This window comes from Lepus europaeus, chromosome 3 (assembly GCF_033115175.1).
Source record: "Lepus europaeus isolate LE1 chromosome 3, mLepTim1.pri, whole genome shotgun sequence".
Taxonomy (NCBI): Eukaryota; Metazoa; Chordata; class Mammalia; order Lagomorpha; family Leporidae; genus Lepus; species Lepus europaeus.
Window position 1 is genome coordinate 39229419 of NC_084829.1, and position 15474 is coordinate 39244892.

Sequence of the window (15474 nt, forward strand, 5' to 3'; positions counted from 1 at the left end):
CTCATGTTTTTAAGGTAAAAATGCATATTAAATCAGTTACTGATTTTGAATGGCTAAAGCAGAGTAGATTTTATTTTAAAGAAGATTTGGATCAAACTGTGGTGTCTATTACAGATGTTGATTTTATTTACCAAAATGAATTTCTGGGATGTACTGATCGTCTTGTTATCACTCCATTAACAGATAGGTAGGAAACTTACTTTTTGTTATGCTGTTTTGTAATTAAATAATGTGCTTGGGATTGTTCTAAAATTGCATTTGAAATATTAACAAAAGCATATCTCTGTCATGTTGGGACTGTGCTAGCTCATCAAAGTCAGGCTAATAACAAAAATAACCATAACTGTTACTTAAATGTATGTGCACATTAAGTTTTTATGAAGTAGAAAAGATAAAAGAATAAAAGCAAGCTTGCATTTTTATTGTAAGTAATTTAATAATGAATTTTAGATTGCAAGATGGAAAAGTATTCCTAGAGCCATCAAGGAAGTCATTAGAATTGCAAAGAAGAAAGGTACCTTGGAGATCATCTAATTCAATCTCCTGGTTTTTCAGATGTGAAAATTGATACCTAAAACGAAGTTTCTTGGGCGAGTCTGAATAATCAGTCAATGGAAAGTTCCCTTACAGTTCTTTCCAGTCTAGGCAAGGAATGAGCTTTTCATCTTTATACATGTGTTTGCCACAAACTCAGTTCATTATACTGTACATAGAAGACAATGTGTATAGAGTTGACTTCAATTTGTTAACAGAACACTTAGTTCTGCCGTTACTTTAAACACGGCTGCCTCCAGGTAGAATTGTGACATAGTCAAATTACATCTTCAGCCTTCTCGTGATTTATCTTGAACTCTCCCTTTTACTTTCCCTGTACCACAAATTTGTTAGTTTTCTCCTCCATTGGTATTTACATATTAAGTTCAATGTCTCACGAAGGTTTACTAAATTTTACTTAGAAAAAAAATAACAGAAGCCGAAGCGTGAATATTAGGAGGTTCATTGTATTATTATTTACTCTTCTCTAAATGAGTGAAACATTTCATCATTGAATGAATTATTTGCAATTTTGTGTTAAAGTGGTCTTGTAAAAGCCAATACAGGCCGGCGCTGCAGCTCAATAGGCTAATCCTCTGCCTGCGGCTCCGGCATACTGGGTTCTAGTCCCGGTCGGGGCGCCGGATTCTGTCCTGGTTGCTCCTCTTCCAGGCCAGCTCTCTGCTGTGGCCCAGGAGGGCAGTGGAGGATGGCCCAAGTGCTTGGGCCCTGCACCCACATAGGAGACCAGGAGGAAGCACCTGGCTCTTGGTTTTGGATCAGCGCGGTGCGCCGGCAGCGGCGGCCATTGGGGGGCGAACCAATGGCAAAGGAAGACATTTCTCTCTGTCTCTCTCTCTCACTGTCCACTCTGCCTGTAAAAAAAAAAAAAAGCCAATACATACATGGTTTCCCAGTTTTGTGATATCACGTGGGTAGCTTGTCATCAGCCATTGTGGAAATAGTTTTTTTTTTTTTTTTAAGATTTATTTATTTATTTGAAAGTCAGAGAGAAGGAGAGGCAGAGAGTGAGAGAGGTCTTCCATTTGCTAGTTCACTCTCCAATTGGCCACAATAGCTGGAGCTGTGCCAATCCGAAGCCAGGAGCCAGGAGCTTCCTCCAGGTCTCTCACGTGGGTGCAGGGGCCCAAGGACTTGGGCCATCTTCTACTGCTTTCCCTGGCCACAGCAGAGAGCTGGATCAGAAGTGGAGCAGCCTGGACTCAAACCAGCATCACTGCAGGTGGTGGCTTTACCCACTAAGCCACACCGCTGCCCCCTGGAAATAATTATACCAAAGAAATGGACTAACATGAAAATCAGGTCTGCTTTTTCCCTGGAGAGCCAGTTGTTAAGCACCTGCCAGCACACCACTGTATATTTGGTTTGCCTACTGACCACAAAGGAAGGTCAGGGTTGAGGGCTTTGGAGGTTTGTCCAAAGAAATTTTGTGGTTCACTGGGCTACTGAGCATCCAGTACCCTGGTCTTGTTTAGTTGTCTCTTTAATGTGTGCTGCTCAAACTCTAAAATAAACAGGCCCATTACAGTCGCATTGCATTTTGCTGGTGCTTTTCTGTGACACGTGTCACCCCATATTCACAAAGTTTTGTCTAACACTTGCAGATGCTATATCACGCTAGCACAAGCTTTGGGAATGAACATGGGAGGTGCTCCAGCAGGACCTGCGGGCACGGGCAAAACAGAAACCACCAAAGATATGGGAAGGTGTTTGGGAAAATACGTGGTCGTGTTCAACTGCTCAGATCAAATGGATTTCAGAGGCCTAGGAAGGATTTTCAAAGGCAAGTGTTCAATTATTAAGTGTCAGACAATATTGCATTACTTTCAGTGGCTTGATTTTTATTTTCCTTTAATGTTATTTTTTAAATATAAATGTAAAGTGCCATCACACATAGTGAACATTAGTATACATTGATCCATAATAAAAAATGGGTGAATAATATCAATTTCGTATGATTCAGTGCTGTTGCCAGTGTAGTGGTCCATGTGCTGGATGGGTATTAGATTTTGAAGATACAACCAATGCATAATTGTCTGAAACAATAGTGGAGGAGGTATGGCCAAGATATCAAGTTGGTGGCACATGTGACTTCATTCCTGTATAAATTCCACTGAAATGAAAGATTTTAGCAAAAGCATAGCAACACTGGAAAACAAGTAGGGAAGGGGTTGGTGGACATCTGTAGATAGGAAACCTTGAGAAAATCCTGAAAGGTTGGTAGTAATGATTTCAGATGGACAGAGGAAAAAATGTTAGAGGACAGTCCAAACTCAGAGCTCAGCCTTTGGCAATCTCTGTTTCCTGTCTACATGTATTCTCTTGGGGGGGTCACACTCAGACCCAAGCTTGACTCCCAAATTTCTCTCTCTAGCTCAGAATTTGCTTTGAAACCCGGACTTTATCCGTGCAACTGCCTACTTGACATCTCTACTTAAATGTCTAACAGGTCCACGTTCATCATATCCAAAACCAACCTCTTGAGCTCCTTCCCCATATCTGCTCCTTCCTCAATCTTGCCCGTTTCACTAAATGACCACTCCATCCTTCCTGGTGCTCAAAAAAAGATCTTTGATTTCTCTTTATTCCTCTCTTCCTCTCCTACTCACATTTAGTTTGTCAGCAAATACTCTTGGTTCTACATTCAAAATAGACCCCAAGTTGGATCACTGCTGCTGTCATTGTGATTCAAGCCACTATCATCTCTCACCGAACTCATTCCAGTAAGCCTCCTAACTGGTTTCCCTGTGTCTACCCTTGCCCCCTCGACCCTAGTCTCAAATCAGCACCACAGGCATCCCGGTACATGTAACTCAGGTCCTGACACTCCCGCTAAAAGTGGTCTAGTGGCTTCAGAGTGAAAGCCAGAATCCTCACACTGGACTTGGGCTGTCTTACCTGATTACTCCACACCTCCTTACTTCCCATTGCATTGCTCTGACCGTCTGACTACACCACCTAATATTCTCCCCTTGATCTCTCTGCTGTAACCACATCAGCCTGCCTGATGTTTCTTGTACACTGGAAGCTCACATATTTCTTAGAACGCTGATCCTGGATGTTCCTTAGATTCCTCTCCCAGACACTCATTCACATGATCATTTGATAAATTTGATCATTTGATTTCACTGGATCATTTGATTAAGAAGATCCATGGCAAAGTCATACCGACAAAGATCTTGAAGCATTCTCTTTGAGATGAAGTATAAAGTTCTTATTTTTATTCCAGGTTGAGCATTCCCAGTCAAAAAATCCAGAATCTGAAATGTTTCAAAATCCAAAACCTATTGAATGCTGGCATGATGCTCAAAAGATTTTGGATTTTGGAACAATTTGGGCTTTGGATTTTCAGATTAGAGAAGTTCAATCAGCAAAAAGTCTATGCAGATTTTCTAAAATTAAAAATCTGAAGCACTTCTGGCTCCAGGCATTTTGGATGGGAGATGCTCAGCCTGTGCTTGTATTCATCATTGCGTCATGGTCCTAGCCAGTACAGTAGGATTGACAACAACAAAAATACAAGGGTTGAGAAGAAAGAAATGCAGTATTTACAAATGATAATAGTAAGACTGTAAAGAAAATTCAACAAATCCACAGAAAAATATAATTTAAAAAGTTTCCTGGTATATGAAATCAACACGCAAAATCAGCTTTATGACCCAGAAAAAGTAGACAGTGAAAATTACAGAACTATCCCATTTAGAAAATAATTAAGAGATTGTGGTATTGCTGTAGGGGTAGATAAATAGACCAGCAGAATATAACAGAGAATGCAGAAATGGGTTAGGACACTGGAGATATGACAAAGAAGGTACTGTAAATCAGTGTTGAAGGGAGGGGTTTTATAATAAATAATTCTGAGATAATATGTAATTAATATTTAACACCACGCATGAAAGTCTCTTATGGGAGATTAAATGCCTAAATGTGAAAGGTAAAACTGTATTGGTTTTCAGAAGGTAACTAAAGAAAATAGCTGTATTTTTAGAACAGAAAACATTAAATTATGAAAATAACAAATCACAAAAGAAAAGAATGATGTATTTGTCTGTTGTAAGTTAAAAACTTCTATTCATCAATGAATATCAACGATAAGAAAAAGAAAAACAAAAAGAAAAGCCATGCCAGAAATTTGGAAAAGACATTAACAGCGTATATAGTCTATAAAGAGTTAGCATCCCAAGTATATGAATACTGTGTATGGCAAAAGATATCCCAGTAGAAAAATGAGGAAAAGGCATTTTATGCATGAAGAAAAATGAATGACTAGCAACCAAAGCAATGTTTATTGCTATGACAGTCTGCTTAGTGTGATTAGAGTCACACTTAGTATGACATTGTCAGGGACACAGAGCCACAAAGGCACTGCTCCACTACCGGTGGAAGAGAAGTCCTTTCTGGCTTTGCTTTAAAAAGCATACATATGTATTCTTAGCTGTCCCACCTCCTGGGTCATATTCAGATATGCTGCACTTGCTGCCCCAAGGCCATGGGTAGGGATGAGCATATGTTCATGCAACATCCACCTGCAAACAGCCCAAGTGTCCTCTATGGTGGTGTGGATACACAAGTTGTGAGCATATATTTTGTATATTACATATAAAGGAATGGAAAAACACACACACAGTGTGTATAAAATTCTGCAAAGCAATTCTGTAAAGAGGAGTAACTACAACAAGATGCATTGACACAGAGCAATCTCACAGAGAGAAGAAAACAAGTCTCACAAAAGTATCTATGGTATGAGTAAACTTAGCATTCAAAAATAGGTAAAACTAAGAATAAGTTATTTAGATGTGTATAGACATAAGTAGAAAAAAGGAAAAGAAAAGGAAGAAAATAATGATTGTCCTGCGAAGCTCAGATGTAAGGTGGGAGGGGTGGGGATGTAGTTGAGGAGAAAGATACTGGAGTTTCCTTTTATTAACTATCACTCGTTCACTCGCTCAGCCCTTCCTTTGAATGGGATGTGATGGTGTCCCTGTGCTAGACACCCAAGGGATTGCTCATCTAGCTCCTGCCTGTATTTACTTGACTGTTTAATTTTATATCTTTATAATGTGATCTATGCTTATATATGTGTGTATATGTATATAATTGAAATCCATACCACATACCTTTTGAAGAGCTCACATATGCATGGATCTCAATTTTTTTGTGTGCCAGAATAAACCTACCTTTTGATTTCATTTTCCATGAATTTTTTTGAGGTTTGCTCAATTATATAGTCTTCATGTGAGATTTCTCCACTTAAGAAAGGGAATAAACAGAAGCTACAGATTGAGAGAAGGCCCTTAAACATATAGAGCTCACAACAGATGAATATCCAGTGTTTAAAACTCCCTTCACATCACTGAGGAACACAACATAAAACATTAATAAGATGCCACTCTCCCCCTTGCCAGAGTGGTAAAAATGGAAAAGTCTGACAAAGCCACTGCTGGTGAGAATTGCGGAAGTGTTCGTTCTCGGGACTTCAGTGTGTGGGACGTGGTAGAGCTGCTTCTGAAACCAGCTTGGCAGCCGGAAGTGAATGTGAGGATGCACGTAATCCTTGACCCAGCATTTCTGCTCCTCACGTGTGTAGCAGAAGTTGTGAGCAAGACTGCTACGCTGCTGTTGCAAATGATCAGGAACATCCCAAATATCCACTGGGAGTACGATGAATTTTTAAGCTGGTGTATTTGCATTATGGAATACTGCATAATGCAGCATTTTAAAACAGTCAATTATATCTGTATATTATCAGCGTAGAAAAATAATATTGAGCAAATAAATCAAATTATGGTGTTTTGGATATATACATACAAATTTTGAATGAGCAAAATACATAGCTTTTGTGAATACATGCATGGAGCCAAACGTTTAAAAGCTTGCATAGGACCCACTCACACAGATTTTAGGTTAGAAGTTATTTCTGACAATGGAGGGATTGCAGATCCAAGAGGGACATTTATTAACTTGAACTTTGTTGTTCTAATATTCTATCCTTTAGAATGAAATCTGAAGCAAATTGTTAAGATCTGATGAGTGGGTCCATAGCTGTCCACTACTATTCTTCATAATGGCCTGTGTGTTGAAACATTCCTGAACCCCCCCCCCCCAAACCATTTGCTTATCAAATGGAAGGTTCTGTGGCTCAGTCTTCCCTGAGAGTTGGGGATGGTAGAGCGAGCAGAGTAGGACACAAGGAAACCCTCGCCTACCCAAATCGGAGTCCAGAAGGTTGTCTCCCATTTTTCCTTCTGTGCAAATGTTGTAACCCAGCGCTCTGAAATGGGACCCATCCCAGATGGGGGCTTGTGCCAGAGAGGTGAGGTAAGAGATGGGTCAGTGTGCAAGCCCCTTGCCTGGAAGGAGGGGCCTATCGCCCCTCCCTCTGCAAATCACCAGATGCAGACATGCATCCTGCAAACAGGGGTTTGCATTTGGGACGAGGAAGTACACACTGAAAAATCATCATGTAGGGAGAACGGAGTCCCATAAAACATCTGAAGAACCTAGGGAAGCACCCAAATCAGTGAAGAGACCTGGCTGCTAAATTGAATTAACAGAGCAGAAGAAAATTCAATCGTGAAATTAATAGCTTCAGAGAGATTCCAGAATTTATCACATTTAATCGATTTAAAACATAAGCTGTTGTAAGAAAAGTAGCATTTGGAATTCTTGGAAATTGAAACTGGAACACACACACACACACATTCAAGTTGGAATATCTAGCCAAGAGAACACTATACAAAGACAAAAAGATGGAAAGTTTGGCAGAAACACTTAAGAGGCCTAGAGATAGATACAGAAATGCCAATATCCATCTAAAGGAAATTCCTAAAGGAGAGAGGAGAAAGACTGAGATGGAGGTAGCAGTAATGAAAGAAACAGGAGCATTTGTAGAAGTGAAGATAATGGAGTTTCCATCCTTAGAGATTAGACAGGAGCAGTGTGCACAATATCCAGATCCTTCTCTGTGCCGGGTTTTATAAGAAATAAATAAAAATCCCCTTGGCCGTTCTCTGGTTCACCCTTCATCTTGACATTTCTATTTCATTGCAATAAAAAGGAACAGAGAGATCTGACCCAGACGGGGCATCTCTTATTTTGTGAGTTTCCCTAAACACGTTGGCTCCCTCCTCCCCATCCCCACTGAAGGTGACATTTCCACACTGCATCGAATTGTGTCACCCTTCAGCGTCCCTGGGTATAATGAGGTAGCTACATTTTCAAGTTGGCTGTGTACCTTTTTTGCTGTCTTGGTGGTGCTAAACAAATAATTAAATCTCTCTTTATTACTAAAATTAAATAGGTTTTTATAAATAGCCAGATATGGAAATTTACATAAATTGTATGATTGTTTGGGAGCACTTTATAGAAATGATTGTATAAGATCAGATAAGACCTGTAAGAAGAGCAAAACTTTACAAATTAACTGTTTTTCATGCCAGGTCTTGCACAGTCAGGTTCCTGGGGCTGCTTTGATGAGTTTAACAGAATCGAACTGCCTGTCTTATCAGTGGCGGCCCAACAAATTTATATTGTTTTGACAGCAAGAAAGGAGAGAAAAAAGCAGTTCATTTTTTCTGATGGTGATTGTGTTGATTTAAATCCAGAGTTTGGAATCTTCTTAACAATGGTGAGGATAAAGGCTTTAATTGCAATCTGGTTGGTTTAATTTCTATAGATTCAAACGAAGGGAAGCATATATCGGTGGGTAAATGACCAGGAGTCATGCGATATTCTCTCTTACTCCAGGATTTTTTAGAGTATTGGAAATAGCCCACTCAGAAGATAAAGTAATAATGTGTTAATGATAGTAGTTATTGATTATTGAGCATTTATATGCGAAGCTGACAGCTTTATGTATTAGCATAACTCACGCTGCACTCACTGCAGGAACGCCACAAGGATCAGTTTCTCCCTCATGCCTTTGTCCATTGTGGGTTGACTTGGGTGGAGGTGGAGAGGCCAGGGTCTGTGTTATATGTCTTTACTGTGGTACTCAGGCTGACAAGTAGCCCCTGTTTCAGTCATTACTGATTCCTACTGCAAAAGAAAAAGGGAACATGAAGCATTGTGCCCTGGGGGTGGGATGTGGCCTAGAGGTTAAGATACCCACGTCCCTTATTAGAGTACTAGTGTTCAATACCTGGCTCCCGCTTCCTCTAATGCAGATCCTGGGAGGCAGCAGTGACGGCTCAGGTCCCTGGGTTCCTGCCACCCACGTGGGAGACTTGGGTTGAGTTGATGGCTCATTTCGTGGGCATTTGGGGAGTGAACAATAGATGGGTGCATGCTCTCATTGGCTCTTCTTTCTCTCTGGTTCTCAAATAAGTTAAATAAATAAGTAAATACAAATGTGCTTTTGCTCTTGGAATTTCTGCCCAGAGAGACAAGTCATTTGCTAAAGCTAGTGGCATAGACACAGCTAGCTTCAAGGAGGGCAGAAGAGCACAGTCCCATCATGGGATTGGAAAGAGGAAGAAACTCAAGTGTTTGACAACGCCAGTGACTGCAGTCACCCTTTGAGGTGATATTTTATAGCTGAGGTTGCTGGGCCTCAGGAAAGCTTAAAAAAGTGGCTCAAGGTGCTGCCGAAAGCATCTCTATTTTTAGCAAAGAGTCAGTGAGGTTTTTTTTTGTTTGTTTGTTTTTGTTTTTTTAGATTGATTTATTCATTTGAAAGTCAGGGTTACAGAGATGCAGAGAGAGGTCTTGCATCGGCTGGTTCCCTCCCCAACTGGCCACAATGGTCGGAGCTGCACCAATCTGAAGCCAGGAGCTTCTTCTGGGTCTCCCATGTGGGTGCAGGGGCCCGAGGACTTGGGCCATCTTCTACTGCTTTCCCAGACCACAGCAGAGAGCTGGATTGAAAGTGGAGCAGCCGGGACTTGAACCGGCACCCACATGGGATGCTGGCGCTGCAAGCAGTGGCTTTACCAGCTGTGCCACAGCGCTGGCTCAGCCTCAGATCACTGAGATTTGATTCAGTTGTTTGAATTAACTTCCTAAAAACCAACAAAAAGGACGTTTCACTCCCAGGGTGTTTTTTTAAATGATACTTTGAAAGTCAAGGAACCCTTATAACTATGGCTGCGAGGAATAATTGAAGAGGTGAAATAAGAATTACCTAAGTAAGCTAATCAGTATAAAGTTCTGTTTTCTCCTCTCTTCTAATAACCTACTTTAGAGCACAGTTATTTACGTATTTATTTATTTTTCCATCCTTTCATTTTCTATCTTTTAAATCAATAGACAGATGCTTATTTTTTCCTTCTTAGAACTGTGTGGGTGATTTTAGTAATGAATGAACTGGAGCTACCTAAAAGGAGGTGATGTGAGTATATAAAATATGGATGGCCCAATAATACACATTTTTGAGAAAACAAGGACATTTTATGGACCTAATATTTTTTTCAATACCACCTTAGAATCTGATTGAAGGGTTTGAATTGTATTGAGGAAATTATACCAAACAGCTGAGAATTAAATATATTTCAACTTTCAGAACCCGGGATATGCTGGCCGCCAGGAACTACCGGAGAATTTAAAAATCCAGTTTAGAACCGTTGCTATGATGGTTCCTGATAGACAGGTATGTAGTGGACTTAAAAGTGTGCAAGAGTTGATGTCCTTACCTGTTTTCCACCTAAACCATTGACAGATTGTTAACCATATTAATTTCCAGATCATCATGCGAGTTAAGCTTGCAAGCTGTGGGTTTCTTGAAAATGTTATCTTGGCTCAGAAGTTTTACGTTCTTTACAAACTCTGTGAGGAGCAACTTACTAAACAGGTAACTTTCCATATCTGTTTACTCCCAAGCCATGAAATTAGTTTTTCATGTTGCAATTTTACCTTGATGTACGCTAATCGGTGAGTCAAAGAAAATCTCATTGACTCTGTTCTAAAGTATATTTTAATTAATTTGTCCCACTGGCTATGTATTTTCAAACCCTTTTTATTAGGAAATAATTGTCGATTCACAGGAAATTGCAAAGAAATATCCAGGAGTTATTCACCATTCACCTGCCTCCTCTGTGTTGACATCTTGTAACTGTAGTACAACAACAAAACCAGAAAATTGACATTGGGACAAACCACGGAGCTTATTAAGGTTTCACCAGTTATGCATGCCCTCATATGCTGTCACATGGATAGATTTGTGTGACCACCACCTAACCAAAATACAGAACTGTTCCATCACCCTCAGTTTCCCTCATGCTGCCTTTTACCCAGATTCCCTAACCAGTTGCAGCCAGTAGCCTTTTCTCCATATCTATAATTTTATTTCAAGAATGTTAGATACATGAAACCATACATATAAGTACATATGTGACCTATTGGTCATGCATTTGAAATTTATTGTTACACAGACTGTGTGCGATTGTGTTGTTCTCAAATGGCGTTTAAGGTGTGAACATATTTTTCCCCGCGTGGGGTGACCATTTCATTTGTCAAAGATGGGAGAATTGAGCTAATTAGTTTGTAGTTCAACCATTCGTACAGCATCTAAGTATCAGGAAATGTACCTATATGTACAGAGGGAATTGGCATTTGGGGTTTTTCAGTTAAGTAATCTTTTCCCCCTCTTTTCCCATTTTAGGTTCACTATGACTTTGGGTTGAGAAATATTCTATCTGTGTTGAGAACACTTGGATCGCAAAAAAGAGCCAGACCAGAAGATAGTGAATTAAGCACTGTCATGAGAGGACTGAGAGATATGAACCTTTCTAAATTGGTATCTTTCTTCCCTGAATTCACCTCTTTTCCAAGATTTTGACCTGATTTCTTTCTATGAGCTGTGAGCACTAGTAACAGCAGGGAAAATGGGTATAGGAAGCTTCCATTAGAGGGCAATCTCCCCCTCCCCATCTTGGATGACCACTGGGGACTGGACGTGGCTCCCTTAACCAGCTGTGCAGTTAAACAGATAATCAGTGGACTTCAACCCCAAAATTTCAATCCCCTTCTCTACCATTATGCATACTATAACAGACATTCTAATTCGGAAAATCTGAATTCATAGGGCATCACAAGAACTTGTTGCTTCCTCTGAATATGACTAGCTTAGCTCAGATCAACACCATTCTTATTTTCCAAATATGTATTAGAAGTTAGCCATGGAAAGTAAGAAAGAGCTGTATCACTGCTTTCATGCTTGTCATAAGTATATTGGGTTATTTTGAACTCATGTGGTATTAGTTCAAGAGCTTCTACGTCCACTTACTGTCCACTGTGGACATGTAAGATGGAGGAAGTGGGTTCTGAGGAAGCTCACAGCCTGGTTACAAAACCTCACCGTTGCCAGCTGTATAGTTGCTTCCTATTATAAGGCTTCTCAGGTGTGCTGTCTTGTTTGAGCCTCACGGGGACTCTGTGGGCTGTGGATGGCCAGCTTGTTTATTGTCACTTTGCTCAGGTATGAGCTGGGACTCAGAGACGTTGGAGGACTAACCTAGAATCACAACAGCTGAGAAGCTGAAATGACAATCCATGAGAGTTTGGGATGCCAAATCCTCTGCTCCTTCCAGTACAGCTCACTGCCTCCCCTAGAAAATGGTGTTCTTGAAACTCCCAGACAAGTGTTCCAGAAAGCCTCAGGGAAGCTTTGGAGTAGGAGGAGAAATCAGGAGTGGAACTTGGGGAAATGGAGCAGTCTGTGAACTGATATTCAAGACGTGGCACGTAGACTGCACAACCTAGTATTTTAAGAAAGGCAGAGGGGCCAGTGTTGTGCCATAGCGGGTGAAGCTGCCACCTGAAGTGCTGGTGTCATATATGGGTACTGGCTTGAGTCCCGGCTGCTCTACTTCCTATCCAGCTTCATGTTAACGCCCCTGAGAAAATATCAGAAGATGGCTGAAGTGCTTGGGCCCTTGCCACCCACATGGGAGACCTGGAAGAAGCTCCTGGCTTCAGCCTTGCCCAGCCCTGGCTGCTGCAGCTCTCTGGGGAATGCCCAGTGGATGGAAATCTCTGTGTCTCCCTCTCTCTCTGTAACTTTGACTTTAAAACAAATAAATAAATATTAAAAAAAAAAAAGAAAAGAAAAGGCAGAGCACTGCTTTCAGTTTTCCAGCCAAAGCTGGAAAAAGTCACACAGGGTTATGGGTGTTTTCCTAATTTAAATGAAATGTTCATATGCTATTCTCATGGCTAGGGACTGTAAAATACTTGTTTTTAAGGTTGATGAGAATCCCAGTCGGGGAGAAGCAGAGCGTTCATGTGATAAAGCAATGAGATAAAATCCTAGAACAGCAGATGGAGGCTGGATTGTAAAAGATGTTGGCTGCCAGGGACCTTTGGTGCCCATGGATCCACTGGGAGTACTAGAGGATGCAAGTCTGATTGGGAGAGAAATAGCTGATTCTCTGGGCATAAAGTGATAGTGCTATGCACATTTCCAGCTAGTTGGTAAATAGTTCTTGACGGAACGAGCAATCTTATTTAACCCTGTGCCTCCTTAGGTTGATGAAGATGAGCCCCTCTTCCTCAGCTTAATCAATGACCTGTTTCCAGGATTACAACTGGACAGTAGTACTTACACAGAACTGCAGGCTGCAGTAGCCAATCAGGTTCAGCTGGAAGGCTTGATTAACCACCCACCCTGGAACCTCAAACTTGTACAGGTAAGGAAAGTTTAATTTATTATCTGTATAATTTAAGAATGTGTTGCTGAAGATCGTCATGACTAAGCTAGAACGCAGGTTAGTTTTCCTTCGCATTAAAGCACCACGTGCACCTCACTGCAAGAGGAGTCCTCGGGGGGACATGTTTGTGTTTTTGGAGTGATGGCTTGGGAGTGCCCTGCCTCGTAGTAAGCAAACTGTAATTTGCTACAGCTTACTTGCACGTGGTTAGAAGGTTGGTGGGGAGCCAGGAGCTCGGCGCACAGGGCCTCTTGTACCAGTCTGGCAGTGCTGCCTGAGGAATTGGGTGGGAACACTCCTTCACTCCCGCTTTGTGGTCGACAGGTTGTTTCCTTCACCTTCGCCTAAACTTCTGGTGCCTTTCTGTCCAGCCTTTTCCTTAGCTGAGATAAAAACCTGTGGCAGGGGCCGGTGCTGTGACACAGCAGGCTAAACCTCCACCTGTGGTGCCAGCAGCCCACGTCCCGGCTGCTCCTCTTCTGATCCAGCTGTCTTTGCTATGGCTTGGGAAAGCAGTGGAAGATGGCTCAACTGTTGGGACCCCTGCATCCATGTGGGAGACACAGAAGAAGCTCTTGGTTCCTGGCTCCAGATCGGCTCAGCTCCTGCCGTTGTGGACATCTGGGGAATGAATCAGCAATGGAAGACCTCTCTCTCTCTCTCTCTAACTCTACCTCTCAAATAATTAAAATCTTTAAAACAAAGTAAATAGGGCCGGCGCCGTGGCTCCACAGGCTAATCCTCTGCCTAGCGGCGCCGGCACACCGGGTTCTAGTCCCGGTCGGGGCGCCGGATTCTGTCCCGGTTGCCCCTCTTCCAGGCCAGCTCTCTGCTGTGGCCAGGGAGTGCAGTGGAGGATGGCCCAGGTCCTTGGGCCCTGCACCCCATAGGAGACCAGGAGGAGCACCTGGCTCCTGCCTTTGGATCAGCGCGGTGTGCCGGCCCCAGTGCACTGGCCTCAATGGCCATTGGAGGGTGAACCAACGGCAAAGGAAGACCTTTCTCTCTGTCTCTCTCACTGTCCACTCTGCCTGTCCAAAAAAAAAAAAAAAAGAGAGAGAGAGAGAAAACAAAGTAAAATAAAAACCTGTAGTAGGGACATGGGATCAAATCATTATGAGTTGTTGCTTTGGCAGAATTATCTGGACCTTTTGAAAAAAATGGAGGAGCTGAAATTGTGGCAAGTGTCAAAAACTTCATTGAAAAAGAATAACAATTCTTAGTTTAACTTAGCTTTTTGCCAAATTATAAGCTGTGCAAGTGCATGACACATATCCAAAGCTTTCAAGGAAACATGGAGAGAAGTTTAAGGATTTTTCATCATCCATGTATTGGGAACCATTTAAATTTTCTTAATTGCTGGGAGGCAATTTAAATATGATATGCATACAGTATATGGAGTATTAAACCACACCACACCCCCCACATCCCCGGTCATCTCAACGGGTTGCCATTAGAATAGTGGGCTCCATGTTGATGTCACAGAAACTCCTCAGGTTCTTCGTAGATCTTGGATCCTTTTATGGTGTCTGTGTGTCCTCTGCCCCGTGCCCGTGTGCTTTTGCTTCTAACTGCAAAAGCGGGGACAGGAGCAATGTTGTGGCAGGCAGTGCCTGGGAGTTTATTTCCCACCTGCCTCCAAACCATGCTCCCCTTGGAGAAGGACTCATGGGTGATGGACGGGAAAATCCAGCTCCCCTGCTTCAGGCAGGGCAGTTACCGAGCTGTGACTTACACTGCAGAGTGCCCACAGGATTTGGCGGAAGTTTATTCTCTGCAGGTGTCTTCCGTCACACCTTGCTTGGCTTCTTCCCATTTCCTGTTTGCTTCCCTGCTCCCTAATCCATTTCTCTTGGGAACGCTCCCTAAGTCACCTGCGCATGAATCCTCATTCAAGATGTGCTTTTTGGAGGCAGGCATTTGGTGGAGTGGTGCAGACACTGCTTGGGACATTTTTATCCAGTATCAGAGTGACTGGGTTTAAGTCCCAGATCAACTTCCAATTCCAGCTGCTTGAAAATCCACTCTCTTGGAGGCAGCAGGTAATGGCTCCGATTGGTTGAATCCCTGCCATCCACGTGGGAGACTCGGATGGAGTTCTGGGCTCCTGGTCTTGACCTGGCCGAACCCTGACTATTGCAGGCATTTGGGAAGTGAACCAGAGGATGGAAGATCTCTGTCTGTCTGTCTGTCTGTCTTATCTCTGCCTTTCACATAGTTTTTTTTTTTTTTTTTTTAAAGACGAAGGAAAAGGATAGGAGAAAGAAGAAAATGT

General features: G+C 42.0%; 1 protein-coding gene across 2 annotated transcripts in view; it reads left to right on the top strand.

Moving 5' to 3' along the window:
• Nucleotides 1–15474, top strand: part of DNAH8 (dynein axonemal heavy chain 8) — a 310883-nt gene that overhangs the window by 128247 nt on the left and 167162 nt on the right. For both annotated transcript variants that reach the window (XM_062187476.1, XM_062187477.1), the window contains exons 39-45: nt 15–187; nt 2160–2338; nt 7995–8182; nt 10055–10141; nt 10235–10342; nt 11153–11287; nt 13017–13178. In XM_062187476.1, the coding sequence (XP_062043460.1) occupies nt 15–187; nt 2160–2338; nt 7995–8182; nt 10055–10141; nt 10235–10342; nt 11153–11287; nt 13017–13178 (1032 nt within the window). The remainder of the gene's footprint in view (nt 1–14; nt 188–2159; nt 2339–7994; nt 8183–10054; nt 10142–10234; nt 10343–11152; nt 11288–13016; nt 13179–15474) is intronic.